This window comes from Capsicum annuum, chromosome 1 (genome assembly GCF_002878395.1).
Source record: "Capsicum annuum cultivar UCD-10X-F1 chromosome 1, UCD10Xv1.1, whole genome shotgun sequence".
Classification (NCBI taxonomy): Eukaryota; Viridiplantae; Streptophyta; class Magnoliopsida; order Solanales; family Solanaceae; genus Capsicum; species Capsicum annuum.
The window spans coordinates 13,089,304-13,105,312 of NC_061111.1; the positions used below are offsets into that span (position 1 = coordinate 13,089,304).

The 16,009-nt window shown below is 34.0% G+C and overlaps 1 protein-coding gene and 1 non-coding gene across 2 annotated transcripts; one reads left to right on the forward strand and one right to left on the reverse strand.

Annotated features, from left to right (window-relative positions):
* The first annotated feature begins 2,350 nt into the window (after positions 1–2,350).
* Positions 2,351–2,422, forward strand: TRNAW-CCA. Its single transcript has one exon. It is a non-coding gene; the product is annotated as a tRNA-Trp (tRNA).
* Positions 2,423–2,899: 477 nt separating this feature from the next.
* LOC107868563 (DNA repair endonuclease UVH1) lies at positions 2,900–10,676 on the reverse strand. The gene is made up of 11 exons (XM_016715254.2): positions 9,949–10,676; positions 8,394–8,698; positions 7,220–7,434; positions 6,798–6,874; positions 6,407–6,571; positions 5,740–6,085; positions 5,297–5,664; positions 4,157–4,267; positions 3,811–4,071; positions 3,501–3,724; positions 2,900–3,384 (listed from the first exon to the last, which is right to left on the reverse strand). Exons 1-11 carry the CDS (start codon positions 10,522–10,524, stop codon positions 3,174–3,176), a joined length of 2,859 nt encoding a protein of 952 aa, XP_016570740.2. The 5' UTR covers positions 10,525–10,676; the 3' UTR covers positions 2,900–3,173.
* Between the last annotated feature and the right edge of the window lie 5,333 nt (positions 10,677–16,009).

The following is a 16,009-nucleotide window of genomic DNA, read 5'->3' on the forward strand; positions in this document are numbered from 1 at the left end:
CACATTCTTTGGTGATGCGTTCTAAACTAATTATTATGCCTTAACCATGATCATAGTCACTAAATATAGAGACTTTGAATTAACGCAAAATAATTCTAGCAACTAGGCCATAATTTGTCCTCTTGACCAATAAATTAATAATTAGAAGTTGTGGCAAATGGCACTTTCCACATTTCCAATTTCCAGAAAAGTTCAAATTTTATTTAGGATTATTCAAACAATTGCATAAAAAGTACTAATGACAACTCTAATTATTGAGACCAAGAACTAAACATCCATTAATTAATATTTGCTTGCATTATTGTAAGATTTGACACAGTGATAAAGCATTTTTACTGTTTGCTTATTTTAAAGAAAAGAATTAAAGGAAGTTGGGATTTTCTGTTAATCTTTTCAATCTTATTGGTGATTAATTAAGTTGCACATAAAGGAGAAGAATTAGGATATAAATTAACAGTCGTAGGCATCAGTTTTAGCCTTTAACTAATTAATTAATTATTATTATTTATCAACATAGTGGAGGCACTATCTAGGAATTTAATTTCTCATTGACCTCATTCCCCACCTTTCCTAATGTTTTCATTTTCTTTTCTTAAATTTTGTGTCCGATTAATAGATTTTAGTAAGGGGGAAAAGGCAACTCGGTGCACTAAACTCCCGCTATGTGTAGAGTTCGGGAAAGAACCCGATTACAAGGATCTATTGTATGCAGCCTCACCTTACATTTTTGCAAGGGACTGTTTTCAAAGCTTGAACACGTGACTGTTTTCAAAGCTTGATCACGTGACCTTCGGGTCACATGATAACAACTTTACCGGTTACTCCAAGGCTCCCTTCAGATTCCTTTAGTAAGATCAGAGGAGCTACAGAAATAATTTCTTGCTTATCCTAAATATTGCGATGGAGTAATAAATATCTCTTTATTTTTAATTAAAAATTTTGAATTCGAGCTCTGAAAATAAAATGGTTTTGAAAAGCAATGTTCATGATAGATCATACATATGGACAGAGTTTAGTGGATATAACTTCTTTACGCATCCAATTGTTTTTTTCCTTAATAAAAAGCCAATATTCATGGTGCAAATGGATATCATATCAAAAGTTGAATTAGCTATAGGGCAACTCCACACATTCATTTTCACCATATAATAAAATGGTCACCTTTTCTCTTGCAAAGAATACTTATTTTAACAAAAATAAAGACTATGAAGAACATGGGTCAAAAGGACATATTTGCAAAAGAAATTTGATGCATAGTTGAACTTTTTTATTTGTTTAGATATATTTTAAATGAAGGTTAGATGTGTAGGATTACAAATCAATAACATGGAAGTCTCAAACAAGTGAGAATGAGATGGAATTAAAAGTGATAATTTATGTCAAACGCAATACCTCAAAGAAGACAAAAAGTGAACTCACACCTAATAGGGTACAGTATTTAAGTTTCTGTCATCTTATGTATTGCTTTAATTAGTATAATCCATCACATGATGCATGCACAAAGGGAAAAAAAAATACAACATATTGATCCTGATTAATTAAGATATGGTCTGCCATAAACCAAAAGGAACCTATATCATCATCAATTCTAACAAGAAGACAAATGGAAGTTTGGTAAAATATATACTAGTATTCTTTATTCTTTATGTGACGAATAATATTTTTTGACCTCCCAAAAAAATCCTTAAATAAGTTTTACAACAATTTATGTGATCATATTTCCTTTTTAAGGTTATTTTAAAAAAGAATATCATTTTTATACACATTTAAACACAATTAACTTTTATATATATATATATATATATATATATCAAAAATTGGTAAAGGATTTTGTAACCTTAGGCTCATTATGTACGTATGTTGTTCGACCGAACTCATTAGTTCCGTGTCTATTGAAAGTGGAAACTTCTGAGAAGAATTAAGGTAGTCATCTTAATGTTTTTTTTCCATTTACATCAAATGAAAGTAAAATTCAACTTGAGAACCAGGAAATATATAATTTCTTTGATAGTTTAGCATACGTTCACCTTATCGATGGACAATGAGTTTTGACATATTGAGGAAAATAACACAGTGTTCCTTAGAAAAAATGACGACTCCTTTAACAAAGACAAACTTATTCAAGTTCTTCTTCCTAAAAAAGTCCCGAGTAGCCCCCCTATCTCTGGAGGAAAGCGGAATGATTGGGATCCCTCCACTCTTAATTAGAAATATCGATATTCGACACCACTTTACAAACAACAAAAACACTTAAAATAAAATCACTGGCCGGTTGAATCATGACCTCAATAGCTATCAACATAGTGATGTACAGTACTTATAAAATGCATGACAAGTAGTCAGCATCTTCGGATCCGTGGCGCAATGGTAGCGCGTCTGACTCCAGATCAGAAGGTTGCGTGTTCGATTCACGTCGGGTTCAATCCCCCGATCCATGCCGGATCCCTTTTTTTTTTTGGTATTGCTATGTGAATTAATGTTTTTTCTATGAATTAGAGTAGGAAGTTAGTCGGATAGGAGTGTTATTATGCACCGTAGTATGATAGCTTAGGGTTTAGTCGTATATATCCATCATTGTTGTTTTCTACTTCTCGTCACTTTTTTTTATATTGCCTATGTGAATTTTTTTTTTTTTCTATGAATTAGAGTAAAAGATTAGTCGGATAAGAGTGTGATCATGCACCATAGTACGGTTGCTTAGAATTTAGTCGTAGATATCTATTATTATTGTAGAATTTAGTCGTAGATATCTATTATTATTGTTGTGTATTGTGTTTAAACTCTCACATTATTCTGTAATTGATTATGGTCTTTTTTGGGTATTGCCTATGTAAAATATTGTTTCTTCTTGGCTTCACACCGATTGATTCCATGGCCAACCACCTAATTATTTTGCACATTGTCCAAAACTTTCAGATAGAATCATGACTGAGAAAGTCTATTATAAAATTACAGTTACAATTGGCAAGTTCCTCACAAATTGCAATGACTAACTTTCTGATAATAAATTAACAAGATACAAATCATGTAACCAATGAACTACATGATGGAAATGGAATGAAACCCTTTTCCCCATCTCCCAGCAGTTAAGATCTGGGGACGTGTTGATGATGATACAACAGTATAGCTAGGTTGTTTCCAAGAAGAATTGCATTAAGCAATCCAATGGAGAGCTAGAGCAATGTTGGGTATTTTGCATCAAGAAATTCCCTTAACATTTTGGCAGCCTTCTGACCACCCATCAATTCTGCTAATCTCTCCACCGGAAGAATGGCAAGTTCCGCCAAGCTTTTGCATCCATCCATTATTGCCCTGTAGTTGGAATCGGTCACGCCTGGCAGTCGTCTCAACATCTCTACTGCAGATGTATTGTAATTTTCAGCTCTACAACAAAAAAAGTGAAGCCAAGCCGAATGTTATCAAGCTGCTAAAGCTAAACATCAGAATAAGATTTTAGATGTTCAACCTGTACCGAGCAGAAGAATAATTTTAGAACTAACCTGACATCATTTTCGACAATACCCTCTTCTGATGGGACACCCACTCTAATTGCCTTGACCTCATCAGGTTCATCTTGGTTTGATTTAAGAGAAGCAAATATTTCGGCTGTTGCATGCAGACTACGAGACCAGATAATGCGAAGCCGAGGAAAGTGGAGAACAAGCAAGGAGAGCTTCGAGATAATGTTATTTGGAGTTACGTCATCACCAATATCACTAGCAGACTACAAAGGGAACAAGAACTTATCAAGAAAAGTAACTATTAAACCACACGTACACCCCAAAAGCAGAATATACGCAGCACAATTACCTGAAATGAAAAGCTTTTATCCTGTGAAAACTCTATAAGAAGAACAGGAATCCGGTAATAACGTGACATCATTTCCACCTGGTGGTAAAGACGTCCAGATGCAAAACTACGAAATAGATCCTGTATACTCTTTCTTTCTACGCATATCAATGGGGAAAGTATGTAATCACCAACTTCCAGGGTCACTGGTATAATGCGCATGCCTTTCCGGTGAAGCACATTAGGAAGAGTACTCATGAACTCTCGCATGTCCACAATGACCTGGTTAAAAAGAAAGTCTCTGTATTGGGATGATGTCATGCAATTATGTAATTGTCTCAACGGAACAAAACTTGGAAATACGTACTTGCATTTCCCTTTCTGCTTCTCTTCTTCCACCAGCTTTTCTGGTTATTAGATTTTGAGAAATAATGGACTGAGGCTCATTGGAAGAATCCAGTCCTAGACAACGTCCATCCTGATAATTATCCACAATTAAATCCCAAAACAGAAATGCATTTATTAGTACGAAAAATTAGGTTCTCCCAAAAGAATGCAATTTTGTGGAAACAATTACCAAAAACGGGAGCTCAGATTACAGAAATGCATTTATGCAGCTATTGAACAACTATTTTCATTTTAAATTTGGTTGCAGATTAAAGGGAATTTCATTCTACACCTGAAAATTCACTATCGACTCGAGATACAAGTCATTAACTGATGAAAAACTAATACACACCATTAAGTATCTAATTCTTAAATTCTTTAAATCTTTGTACATGGACTGCACACATCCTAGGCAGATCATTCTTACATTGTACATATTATTTATGCATCTTTACTTTTACCATATCAATGCACCCTCAAAAATTGTTTATATTGCACCCAGCCCCCTCAAAATTTGTATGAATAAATATCTTTCAGTTATGAAGGAAAACTATCTTTTATAGCCTGTTTGGCCAAGCTTTTGGGAAACCAAAAGTTTTTTTAAAAAGTGCTTATTTTAGAGAACTGAGGAGTTTCACCTCGCTTTTATGAAAAAAAAAACTGCTTTTGAATAGTAGCAAAAACTGTTTATCAGAAGTTGAAAAAAGTAGCTCTTCTCCATAAACACTTTTAGAACCTTGGTGAAGGTACAAATTGCTGCTCTAATATTGGCAAAAGTTCTTTAAGAAGCACAAACTGCAATTATCAAGAATTATTTTTTTGAAAAGCAATTCCAACAAAAAAAAAAAAACATTTCAAAATAAGCAAATTTTGGAAGTTTGGCCAAATAGACTAACAACCCAGCTATTGAAAAATGACATTGTTATTATTTACACACAGAACCAGTGAAACACAGGAAACAAAAAGATGTACTGAAATAGGAAGAAGAAAACCAAACAAATTAGAATTTGTCAAAGCTCAAGCAAGACTCACACACCCCATTCTTTAAGCAAACATAAATGGAAAATTACTAGTAGCATATTGTGATGCAGTGGATCTTTGCAAGTAGAAAAGAGCTAACCTGATCTACTGGGATCATCATCAATGACTTCTGTCTTATAAGGGACTCAAATGCTCCATTCTCTCTACGCACACTCGCCTCAAACTTTTGCATCTCAGTAGAGTCTTCATAGAAGAGAAAGTACACTTTAACCATTCTTGAAGGGTTCTCAGCTTTATAGATTTCAACCTCTCTCACAAATGCAATGTCAGGATGGTAAGCAATAATGGTAGAGGGCTTCAAAATATCAAGAATTTTTTTATAACTCTCCAAGGCATAGAAAACCACTGGTGGAAGCTTCTTAGTTTCTCTTGAAGACTCAGCATCCGGACCTTGGTCATGCTTTCGAAGAAACACTTCATTCAAACATCCATCTTCCATTGCCTTATCTGGGAAAAAAACAGGAACATTAGCTTTAATTCATTTGTTTTTATCTGTCGTAAGAGGAAAAAGAATCAGATTACCTTCAGGTGCCACATCATTGTTGGCTTTTTCACCAGCTGAACCTTTCTTTTTCTTTCCTTTACCCTTTCCTTTTACAGAACCTCCATCATCAACAAGTTTCTGATTATCATCTTCACCAACAATATCCTTGTTGATTCTTTTGCTAATTTCCGAGGCAGCTGCCAGCAGTGCATCATGCTCCTGCTTGCTTGTGCTGCTAACCTCTGCTTTCTTTCCAGGAGCTGCAACAACACCATCAAGTACCCCAATCCCTTTAGGCTCTTTAGCTTTCTTTGCATTGCGTTTTGGCAATGCCTGCAGCTGTACCTTGCTCAACAGATACTTTTCCCACTCTTCACGCATGACCTATCCAATGTATAGAATGTATAAGGATACCAATTTAGAATTGCACAGTAAAACATGATCAAAATCGATCCATTTGTTGTGTTGCAATTAAAAAAAGATTAGACTGTCCCAAATATTCTTTTAGTATAGCTTGCAGGAGTTTGTTCGCGCTATTCTTTTTCATGTACTGGGACTAACAATTGTTAGTAAGATTGGCTGATATATCCTCGTTTATCCCCTAAAATGTATAAATTAATAAATATAACCCAAAAAAAGGAGGATAAACCGCACAAATGAAGAAAATATAAGTGTGGCTTGGTAATTATAAGATATCGGAAAAACCTTCTGTGAGCCATTTGTGGTGCAATCTTCGAGTTGCATGCATGAGTATTCATCTTTGCAAGCAACTAAAACAATCCCATTATCATCTCCATCACCCAGATGATCTTTTTCTTCTCCAGACGATGCCTGTTTTTCTCTTTCCTCTTGTATCTCCCTTAGGACATCCTGTGAAACAAATCAAGCCCATAAAGTCCTAGATGAATAAAATTATCTAAGATTAAACCCAAGAAAGCAATAAATTTATTTTCTTAGGCAGAAGCCACCAACCCAAATTGAAACCAATAGTATTAAATATTAACAAGTCAACATGATTGTATATAGTACTTAAAGTTGATTCTTCAACTGCCAAAGGTTATATCAATAATTAAGAAAATGGAAGTCACTCACTCACAAGTAAGACCTTCCACTTTGGTGGCTCCTCCAAGACTTCCTCCAAAACAACCCTGCTCTCTGCACTTGTTGACTGATCTATGAATAAACAAAAACAAGAGGAACTATGTCATGCTTTACAGCTCTCTACACTGTTGTGCTACTATTGAATGGTCAACATGAAGATTCATCAGAAAATTGACGCCTTATGCTATTTTGATTGTTTATTTCCTTTTACAACTTCAGTCACCATAAAACTACATAAATTTTGTGTGTGTGTGTGGGTGGGGGGGGGTGGGGGGGGGGGGGGGTGTAAAGAGAGGAATTTGGCACAGGGTTTTGATCATCTCACATTCAAGTTATTAAAATTAGTACAACTACATCATTAAGTAATAAACAGAGAATCCAATTAACAAAGAAAGTGCCAGCAGTGCTAATACACACCTTCATCCTTCTTGTTGTCATTAAGCTTTCTCTTTTTGGTTGATGCAGTCTTACTCAGCCGCACTTTTCCACTATCTGACCTCCCAAAATGATAAACTCGCTTTTTAGCATACTCAAAGATCTTGTAACTGGACTCTGCAAATATCCAGACGGATCGGAAACTCTCTGATGCTCTAACTGAGTCTAGATACTTCAAGTAAGTTACAGCATCATACCTACTCATATAAAAACTAGATCAAGTTCTACTACAAACACAAGAACCATAAGCATAAAGAAACTGAAGTAGACCGCACAGATAGCACCAGTACCCTCCTCCTAAACTAGGACAAACAACTGATTCAGACTGCACTCAAGTAGATCCAGCCTTATTATAACCTCTCTCCAGACCAATCTGCTGGTCCCAGTGTGACATAATTATTAAGAGAAAAATTTAACCGACAGTATGTATTTTTTAGTATATGTCAAGAATGTGGAGTCAAATTTTAAATATCATAATGTAGAAGAGAATATGGAATAAACTTCTACTAAGAATAGCAAAAGTGGGTCTAAGAGAACTTATTGTGGTGCTGAAAAATGCACTAAAACACTCCATTAAATGAAAGTGAACAAAGTTTCGCGATAACCTGAAAAGAGAAAATGACCACTTATTTAAGACAAGAGGGAATACCATTTGATACTTTCACTTATGAGCAGATAACTGTCTAAAACCAGTAAAACATACAAGTCATACTTAATACTAATGGTTTATATTTGTGGCAGTATTCCTAAATAAATATACCTTCTAAATTAAAATTTTGATCCTTTTATACTACTACATCGTGCAAATTGACACCCGACAAATATACACTTTGAATCAACGGAGTAAGAATATTCCATAAGCCATAACTTGATGCAGCAATTATCAACAGTATATAAATAGCAAATAGCAAATAATAGCATCTTGACCAATGAACAACAAAGACAATGTCACAGAAAAGAATTAACAATTAAAAAACCCTCTAGCTTGAAAAAATAAATGTCATCAACTAGCTTTCTTATGGAGACACGATACATATCTCACAGACATCTAATACCAACAAATAGTGTGTAAAAGGACACAAAGTACATGTAATACTAACAAGATAATGAGTAAAAGGACAGCATGGTGAAAGAAAACACCAACTTCCTTCCATACCTAACAAGGTAATCCAGCAGTTTTCTTAATGTCTTCAAGTCTGAAACAAGCTGCTTCGTTCTCTTCCCTAAGGTATGCCAGATGGGATCTAGCTGCCTTCTCACTATCTCATCGAATGACTTAAACAAACCATTCTCCACTGTCAAGTCTTCCACATCAACCTTATTAGTCTTTCTCATTTCCTTCAAACATGCATCCATAACCTCAATCACTGCTTTCTGGATCCCAATCATATATGTTGACATCGGTACCCTTATATCGACAACCTCTGGAGGATCCCTCTCTAAATCCTGTGATACATAAACCTGAAACAGCAAGAACACGCCACTCAAACCATATTATCCCAAGGTTAGATTTTTTTCCCCACTCCCCTAGCTCATATACTGCCCCTTTGAATAATCCAACTAAACTGGAAAAAGAGGTTAGAATTATTTAAAATAACCACCAGACAACCTTGTATGAAGCCTGTCTTACTCCAGACAACCTTAACAAAAGAAGCATTCAGACAGCGAATAGATGGTATGTGCACTAGAAGGAATTTGAGAGCGTGAGATATCTGTTTCTTCACTTTACAGTAGCAGCTGACATTTGGAGTATGGTTATTCAGTTCTTCGAATAGCCTAGGACAGGGACACGCCTTACAGTATTAAGGATTCTTATGAGAGTTGGTGTTCACTAATTAAGCGTTGGGAAATCCATCACAATAACTTGGTTTATGGTGCCAGCTTCTATTTATTGGCGCATCTGGAAGGAAAGGAATCAAAGATGTTTTAATGGGATTTCAACTCCTAATCACACCCTTAAAGATAAATGTTTAATCAACTTATTTAGTTCGTTCAATCAGGTCGGCATATATATGTTGAACTTCTTTTGGATTGTCTTTGCTCCTTAGTTGTTCAGCAGACACTCTTTTTGTTGTATATTTCTGCTATGTATCTTCTTGATGCCATTTAATGAGATTCTCCAACTTCATCCAAAAAAAAAAAAAAAGTATCTCCATCGCATTCCATGTAACTAACCTAAGTCGACTTCCCGTTTTTGCGTCTATTAGAAACAACCTCTCTACTCCACAAGGTCGTGGTGGTAAGGTATGCATACACACTACCCTCCCTAGACTCCAGTTGCGGGATTATACTGAATATGTTGTAGTTGTTGTTGTTGTTGACTTCCCATGTTTGGTCACCTTGAGTCGCAAAAATATTCTTCCACTAAAACATTTTCCTACAACTCATCGTTGTCAACCATGAACCATTAGAACTCAAATTTATTGCCAAAGAACTATGCTCATACACTAACCGCCTTATGTTATGTTCATATATTGCTAATTTTTATACCCAACCAACATCAAATCCCAAGAGTGAGGTCTGAAAAGGATAGTCTGTAAGCATACCTTATCACTACAATGCAGAGAGGCTGTTTTCGATAGACCCTAGGCTCAGGTAACAATTTTTATACCCAACCAAATGCCTATATGCTTACCAATGGTAACACTTTTTTATTTTCCGTCATATCAAACGATCAATACATTTTCATAATTGAAACTTATCGAAATTACCTGGAATCGAGGCCAAAGATGAAGCTTTCTAAGAAAAAGGCATTTAAGCGTCCTCTCAGCTTTAGCAAAACCAGAAACCATAGAATGAGGCCGATCAGAAAATGCACGAACATAAAGAGACAGGTTCGTCAACCTCAAGATCCTTACAATAAACGCCTCCGTAGACGTATCCGAAAGCGAATGAGCATTCAAAATAACAAGTCCAGCAACAGCACTCGTCGGAATCCGATGAGTCAACAAATCAACAATAAGAATCCGAGAAGTAATAAACAAAATTCCTCCAGAATTGTACAACGACAACCGTTGATTCGCCGGAAGATCGGAGGTGATCTCCGAGGGCAAATTCGGAAATTCACCCGAAATTTGGGAACGAAGGGCATTTTCGTAATTTTGTAAAATTGAGGCTCTTTGAGGAGGAGTAGCTGAGAGGATAAGTAAGCAACCATTAGAGTGATGGTGAAGTAGAAAAAGGGAAGAGATGAGTTTATGAAGGCCGAGCCCGGCGGAGGTAACGACTAAGCCGCCGTTGGAATCCTCTAGAAGATCAGTGATTATGTGCTCGTGAAATTGCACCATTTTTGGGGATTTAGGGTTCCGCCGTGTGCGGTGGTTTTAGGTGGCGGTCATGGTGGTTGATGGTGGTGGCGGGAAATTGTTAAAAAATTCAAAGTGAAGTTATATATAGTGAGAAATTTTGCAAATTGGGGTTTAGATGAATGTTAAATTATAGTTTGGGCCAAGCAATTTGAAAATATATCGGTTTTGTTACTCATATTTTTAGTATGCATTGGTCGATTAGGCTCTGTTCGATTTTGTTTATTATCGATCGTTTTATTAAGTTTTGATTTGTAAATATATTAAATCAATAACCAAATAAAATAAGATATTCGTTATCGATTTTTTGTCTTTATCGATTCAGTTTTCAGTAAAGACTCCTATTTTTTTTTACTTTTGTTATGAAATATAAAACAAAAACAACAAGAATAGAGAGAGAGTAGAGATTAATTCTTATTTTCGTTGTGGGATTATCTTGGGATGAAAGATTATAAGATGAGATTCTTTTGAGATGATAGATTATAAGATTGAGGATTCAATGAATAAAATCCCTCTATTTATAGGAAAAAATACTCCTAATTTTTAACTAAAAGATAGATACTTCAAATCCTGATAGATATCAACTACATTTTGATAGATGTTATTTATATAAACATTCACTATAATGTAAATACATTTATAACACTCCCCCTTAAATGTCTAATTTGAGATAATGTGTCTCGTTAAAAACTTACTAGAAAAAACTTAGTGAGAAAAATCTAGTGAAGGAAAAAGAGTACTCATCTTTAATAATACACATTTCGGTTGCCTCATTAAAAACCTAACAGGGAAAATCCAGTGGGACAAAACCTTGAAAAGGAAAAATGAGTACAACACGTATTAACTCCCCCTAATGAGATCATCTTCTTGAAAGTTGTAGTTGGAAAAAACTTGGTGAATAAATCAGCCACATTGTCACTTGAACGAATATGTTGAACATTAACATCACCATTCTTTTGGAGCTCATGTGTATAGAAGAGCTTTAGCGAAATGTGTTTCACTCTATCTTTTCATATGAATCCTCCCTTAAAATGTGCTATGTATGTTACATTATCTCTGTATAAAATTGGGGGTACATTGCCACATTTCAAACCACATTTTTTTCGAATGAGATGTATCATGGACCTCAACCATACACATTCTCGGCTAGCTTCATGAATAGCTATTAGCTCATCTTGGTTCAATGAAGTGGCTAGATAAACTACTTTGTATATCTCCAAGATATGACAGTATCTCCACATGTGAACATATTGCATGTTTGAGATCGAGATTTATACGGATTAAATAAATACCCAGCATCAGCATAATTAACAAGATTGGGATTGCAAGCTTTAGAATAAAATGTGCTCATGTCTTTTATTCTATTTTGATGTCTCCTAATAGGAGCAGAAATATCATTGCTAACAAATTGACTGAAAAGGATATATCAGTCCTTGTAGTATTTGCAAGATACATTAATGTTGTGCACCAAATGCACTAAGATATGATACTTCATACTTTTCATTTCGACAAATAATTTATTACTTTTGAAAACTCTCCAAGAGTTTCAATAGTATTCAAATCATCAATTTATCCCTTATAAGGATAATAAACAAGTTTCCCAAAAACTTTATACGATTCAGACATTTTAAATCCTTTAGGGATTTTCATATTGATTTTTCTCAAGGGATAATATCAATATGTGTGAGATCTTCAAGTATCTGGACTGCAAATCAAATAAGTGTTATGCTTATCAAGATGCATCCTTTCATGTCACTTGATAAATATTTCTACGTCAGCATGCTTAAATTAACGTAGAATCCAAATTCTCGTAATCTTTTACAATATTGCGCTAATATTGTTTCAAAGATATCGTTGACGGTTTCTCATTTTGTATCGATTCACAATGTGACATAACATTTTGAGATGTCATTACTTCATTATTTTCAGGTACCTGAACCTCTCATAAGGTTTCATGAAGTGTTATGTCGTAGGCTCTTCAAGAGAGCATTGCCTTCTTATTATGATTGTTTGCTCTTTATCCTTTTCAAGGATTATTCGGAATCTATTGGTCTACTACGCTTCACGCATGCATAGACTTTGTCCTTCAAGGACATAAAATAGGAGCAGCAGCCTAAATATGAGATGCTTTTGGCATTTGACTTGAATTGTCTTTTGAATGGGTGATCTGATGATAATTCCTGAAATATTTCATAGTTGCTTAGAATCTCCCCATTATGTTAGAAAAACTAGCATACATCCTCCATCTTCTTTGAAGATTCATCTTTGTGCATCATGGTATATTCATTAATCGTATACCGCACATCAAAATTATTAGATGAAATAATTGGTTCCTGGCCTTGAACCATTTAAGAGAAAAGAAATAATCATAATTTATTGATCTAATGCATGCTATTGTATGCAACATATCATATTTCATACCAACACATGAAGCTTTGTTCTCATTAGCAATGGTTTAGCTATTTATCGAAGACATTCAATGTCAAATCATCATCATTAAGATTGTCTTGATTACACAATCTGAAAATTATAATTTTAACTCAATTTTATTGAGCAAACAACTTTATAAATGTCAAACTGCAGGTTGACAATAAATGTACATGTGATCATTTTATTGATGTGTCTTTTCAACATATCACATGATAGGTGAATGGATCCTTATTCACCTTTTATACTTTTCAGATTTTAAGGGATCCAATCTCAAAATTAGTTGGTTCAACCAACTTGCCATGAGAACAAGCAAATAAACAATTCTTGAAGAATCTTTTATTTCTTCGACATATGTCTAATACTCAATATGTACATTTTTGAAATGTCACAATTATTCATGTCAATTTATGAACTTTTATTCCAATAAACTCCAAGTTTACATGACATGTGTTTTTCACTTTAGTAATTTCAAATTTACTATTACATGAATAAATTTACTACTTCAGAAGTAGATTTCAGAATAATTCTTCTCAATTATTCTACCTCACTCGGAGGTGAGTTACGACACCATCACAATCAAGTACACGTTTGCATTGAAACAATCGAAATCCTCATTCCCTGGGAATGAAATATAATTGTGTCTTAAATCTATCAAATTTTGATAGCTTATAATCTCTTTCAAGATATTGCTATTTCAAGAGAAAATTGAGACATATATATGATGTAGAGAATTTTTTTCTCAAATATATCTTATAATCATAATATGCGTGTGAAAATATCATCACTTTTGATGATCATTATCATATTGTCCCTCCATGCTTATATTCGTGCATTCAATCATTCGTCTTCTTTCAGACATATAATGCACTGTTATCACATATACTTCAAGAATGAAGTAAGTTATCATATTTCAGACTTATCATAAATTGCTACCACATTTACTTCATAGAATGGAGCATATTCAATGGGTTGAATTTCATGACTTCTCACCAAATACCCATTATTTTGCCTTAGCCATCATAATATTATCAGTATGATGCATTGAGATTCAAACTCAACGTCTTATCTATATAAAGGCGTCTTAGGCATAAATCGATGGGACTTAAACCCAATATTTTTTCATCATGATGCATTAGAACTTTTAATCCAATGTCCTACCTTCTTAATGAGATGAGATTTATATTCATCATCATATCTTTTAACAATATTGTTTTTCATGAACAAATTTAAAGTATAAGTGGTTCCAAACCAATTAGTTTTTTTTTCTCAAATCCAACAATAATTATATCATTAGTAACAAAAGACAAATAACATATGAAATCACTAACCTTGAAATTACCTTTAGATTTATAATCCCATCTTGTTTGAGCAGAGATTAATTCTTATTTTTCTCGTGGGATTCTCTTGGGACGATAGATTATAAGATTGAGGATACAATGAACAAATTCCTCTATTTATAGGAAAAAAATACTTTTAGTTTCTAACTAAAAGACAATACTTCAAATCCTGATAGATATCAACTAGGTCTTGATAGATTTTATTTATATAGACATTCACTATAATGTAAATACATTTATAACAACTTTCTCTTATTTTCATTTATTTTACACTATCTTATAAGCACTATGACAACAACTATAAAATGCAAAAGACAATAAGGTATGCATTTAAATATAAAGCCATTGTGATATAATTATGAATAAAATTATACATTTAATATAATCTTATTAAATCATTAACTAAAACCTTAAAATTAAAAATCGGATCAATAATTCAACAAAAAAATTATAAAACCATTTAAAAATCGTTAACTCAATAATTTGATATCGATAAACCAATAACATTTTAGTCAATTCAATTTATCGATTGAACCAATTTCTGCACACTCCTACTGAGGAGAGTGATTTCAGAATTTTGGATCAAAATAATGTGAGAAAATGGTCAACCCCCCCCCCCCCCCAACCTTTACCCAAAATTTCAACTATACACCTATTCTTTGTGGGGGACCTATTACCCTCCTAAACTATTTTAAAATGGATTTATTTCTCTCCTAAATGTTGAGGTGGCACGGAAGGTGTAGTGCACTCTCTTTGAGAGAGTGAAGACGTTTTAACCCTTAATTTTTTAATTTTTTAATTTCTTATATTTTTTATTTATTTTTTCCATTGTCTTCTTTCTCTTTCTTTCATTAACACCATGACTTTTCTTTCTTTTAACACCATGGATTTTCTTTCTTGTTTTTTCTCTTCAACAAAACACCATGACTGCTCCACACACACCAAATAAATTATCCGCAATTTCATAAAAAAATAACTCAATTATCCATTATTTTCAACACACACATCCCAAATGGGTCTATCTTTAATTCCATCAAAAATGAAAAAATTAACAATTATTTCAACACAAACGCTAAATGGGTCATCTTTCATTTCATCGAAAGAGCAAAATTAACAATTATTTCTACAATTAGTGCAATAGCTAAAATACAATTTGCGAAAATGGTTGAGATGGTTTACCATTTTGGGGACAAATTACAGATGTAGAATCCATGTTGCCATGAACTTGGCATTTGTATCCTAACATTAGTTTTATTGTAAGAAAACCAAAAGCATAAAACACTTGCCGGAAAACTGAAAACAACGACTATATAGGAACAAATATACTCTGTTTAAGAGGAATTTCAACTACCATAAACACCAAGAAAAAGCAAACTAGTTACACCAGAAAACTTCTAAGCAGCTCAATTTTATCCAATATCCAATACGCATTACCAAATTCAGATTACAAAATGACAATTAGCGACCCAACTAAAGAACTCTGAAGCAATTATCCAGAAATAGAATAAAACTAGCATCTTTCGTTGCCGATATAGAGTTTGAACAACCCAATTGAACAACTGGGTCGTCTCACCCGACCCATCGGGAAAATCCTTCAATGTCGATGAATTTTCGACATGCCCATCACCAAATTTTGAAGAAGAGAAAACTAGTGAAGACACTTGCAAGAAAGCAAATTGGGTCTTGGTTTGTGTTGCAAA

What these genes read in the sequence shown, in the direction of transcription:
- LOC107868563 (XM_016715254.2), bottom strand. Translation starts at nt 10,524, where the DNA reads ATGGTGCAATTTCACGAGCACATAATCACTGATCTTCTAGAGGATTCC. An exon ending in CAATGATGTGGCACCTGAAG is followed by an intron (nt 5,665 to 5,739) that starts GTAATCTGATTC and finishes TTTTTTTCCCAG; the next exon opens with ATAAGGCAATGGAAGATGGA. An exon ending in ATAAAAGCTTTTCATTTCAG is followed by an intron (nt 3,725 to 3,810) that starts GTAATTGTGCTG and finishes TTCCCTTTGTAG; the next exon opens with TCTGCTAGTGATATTGGTGA.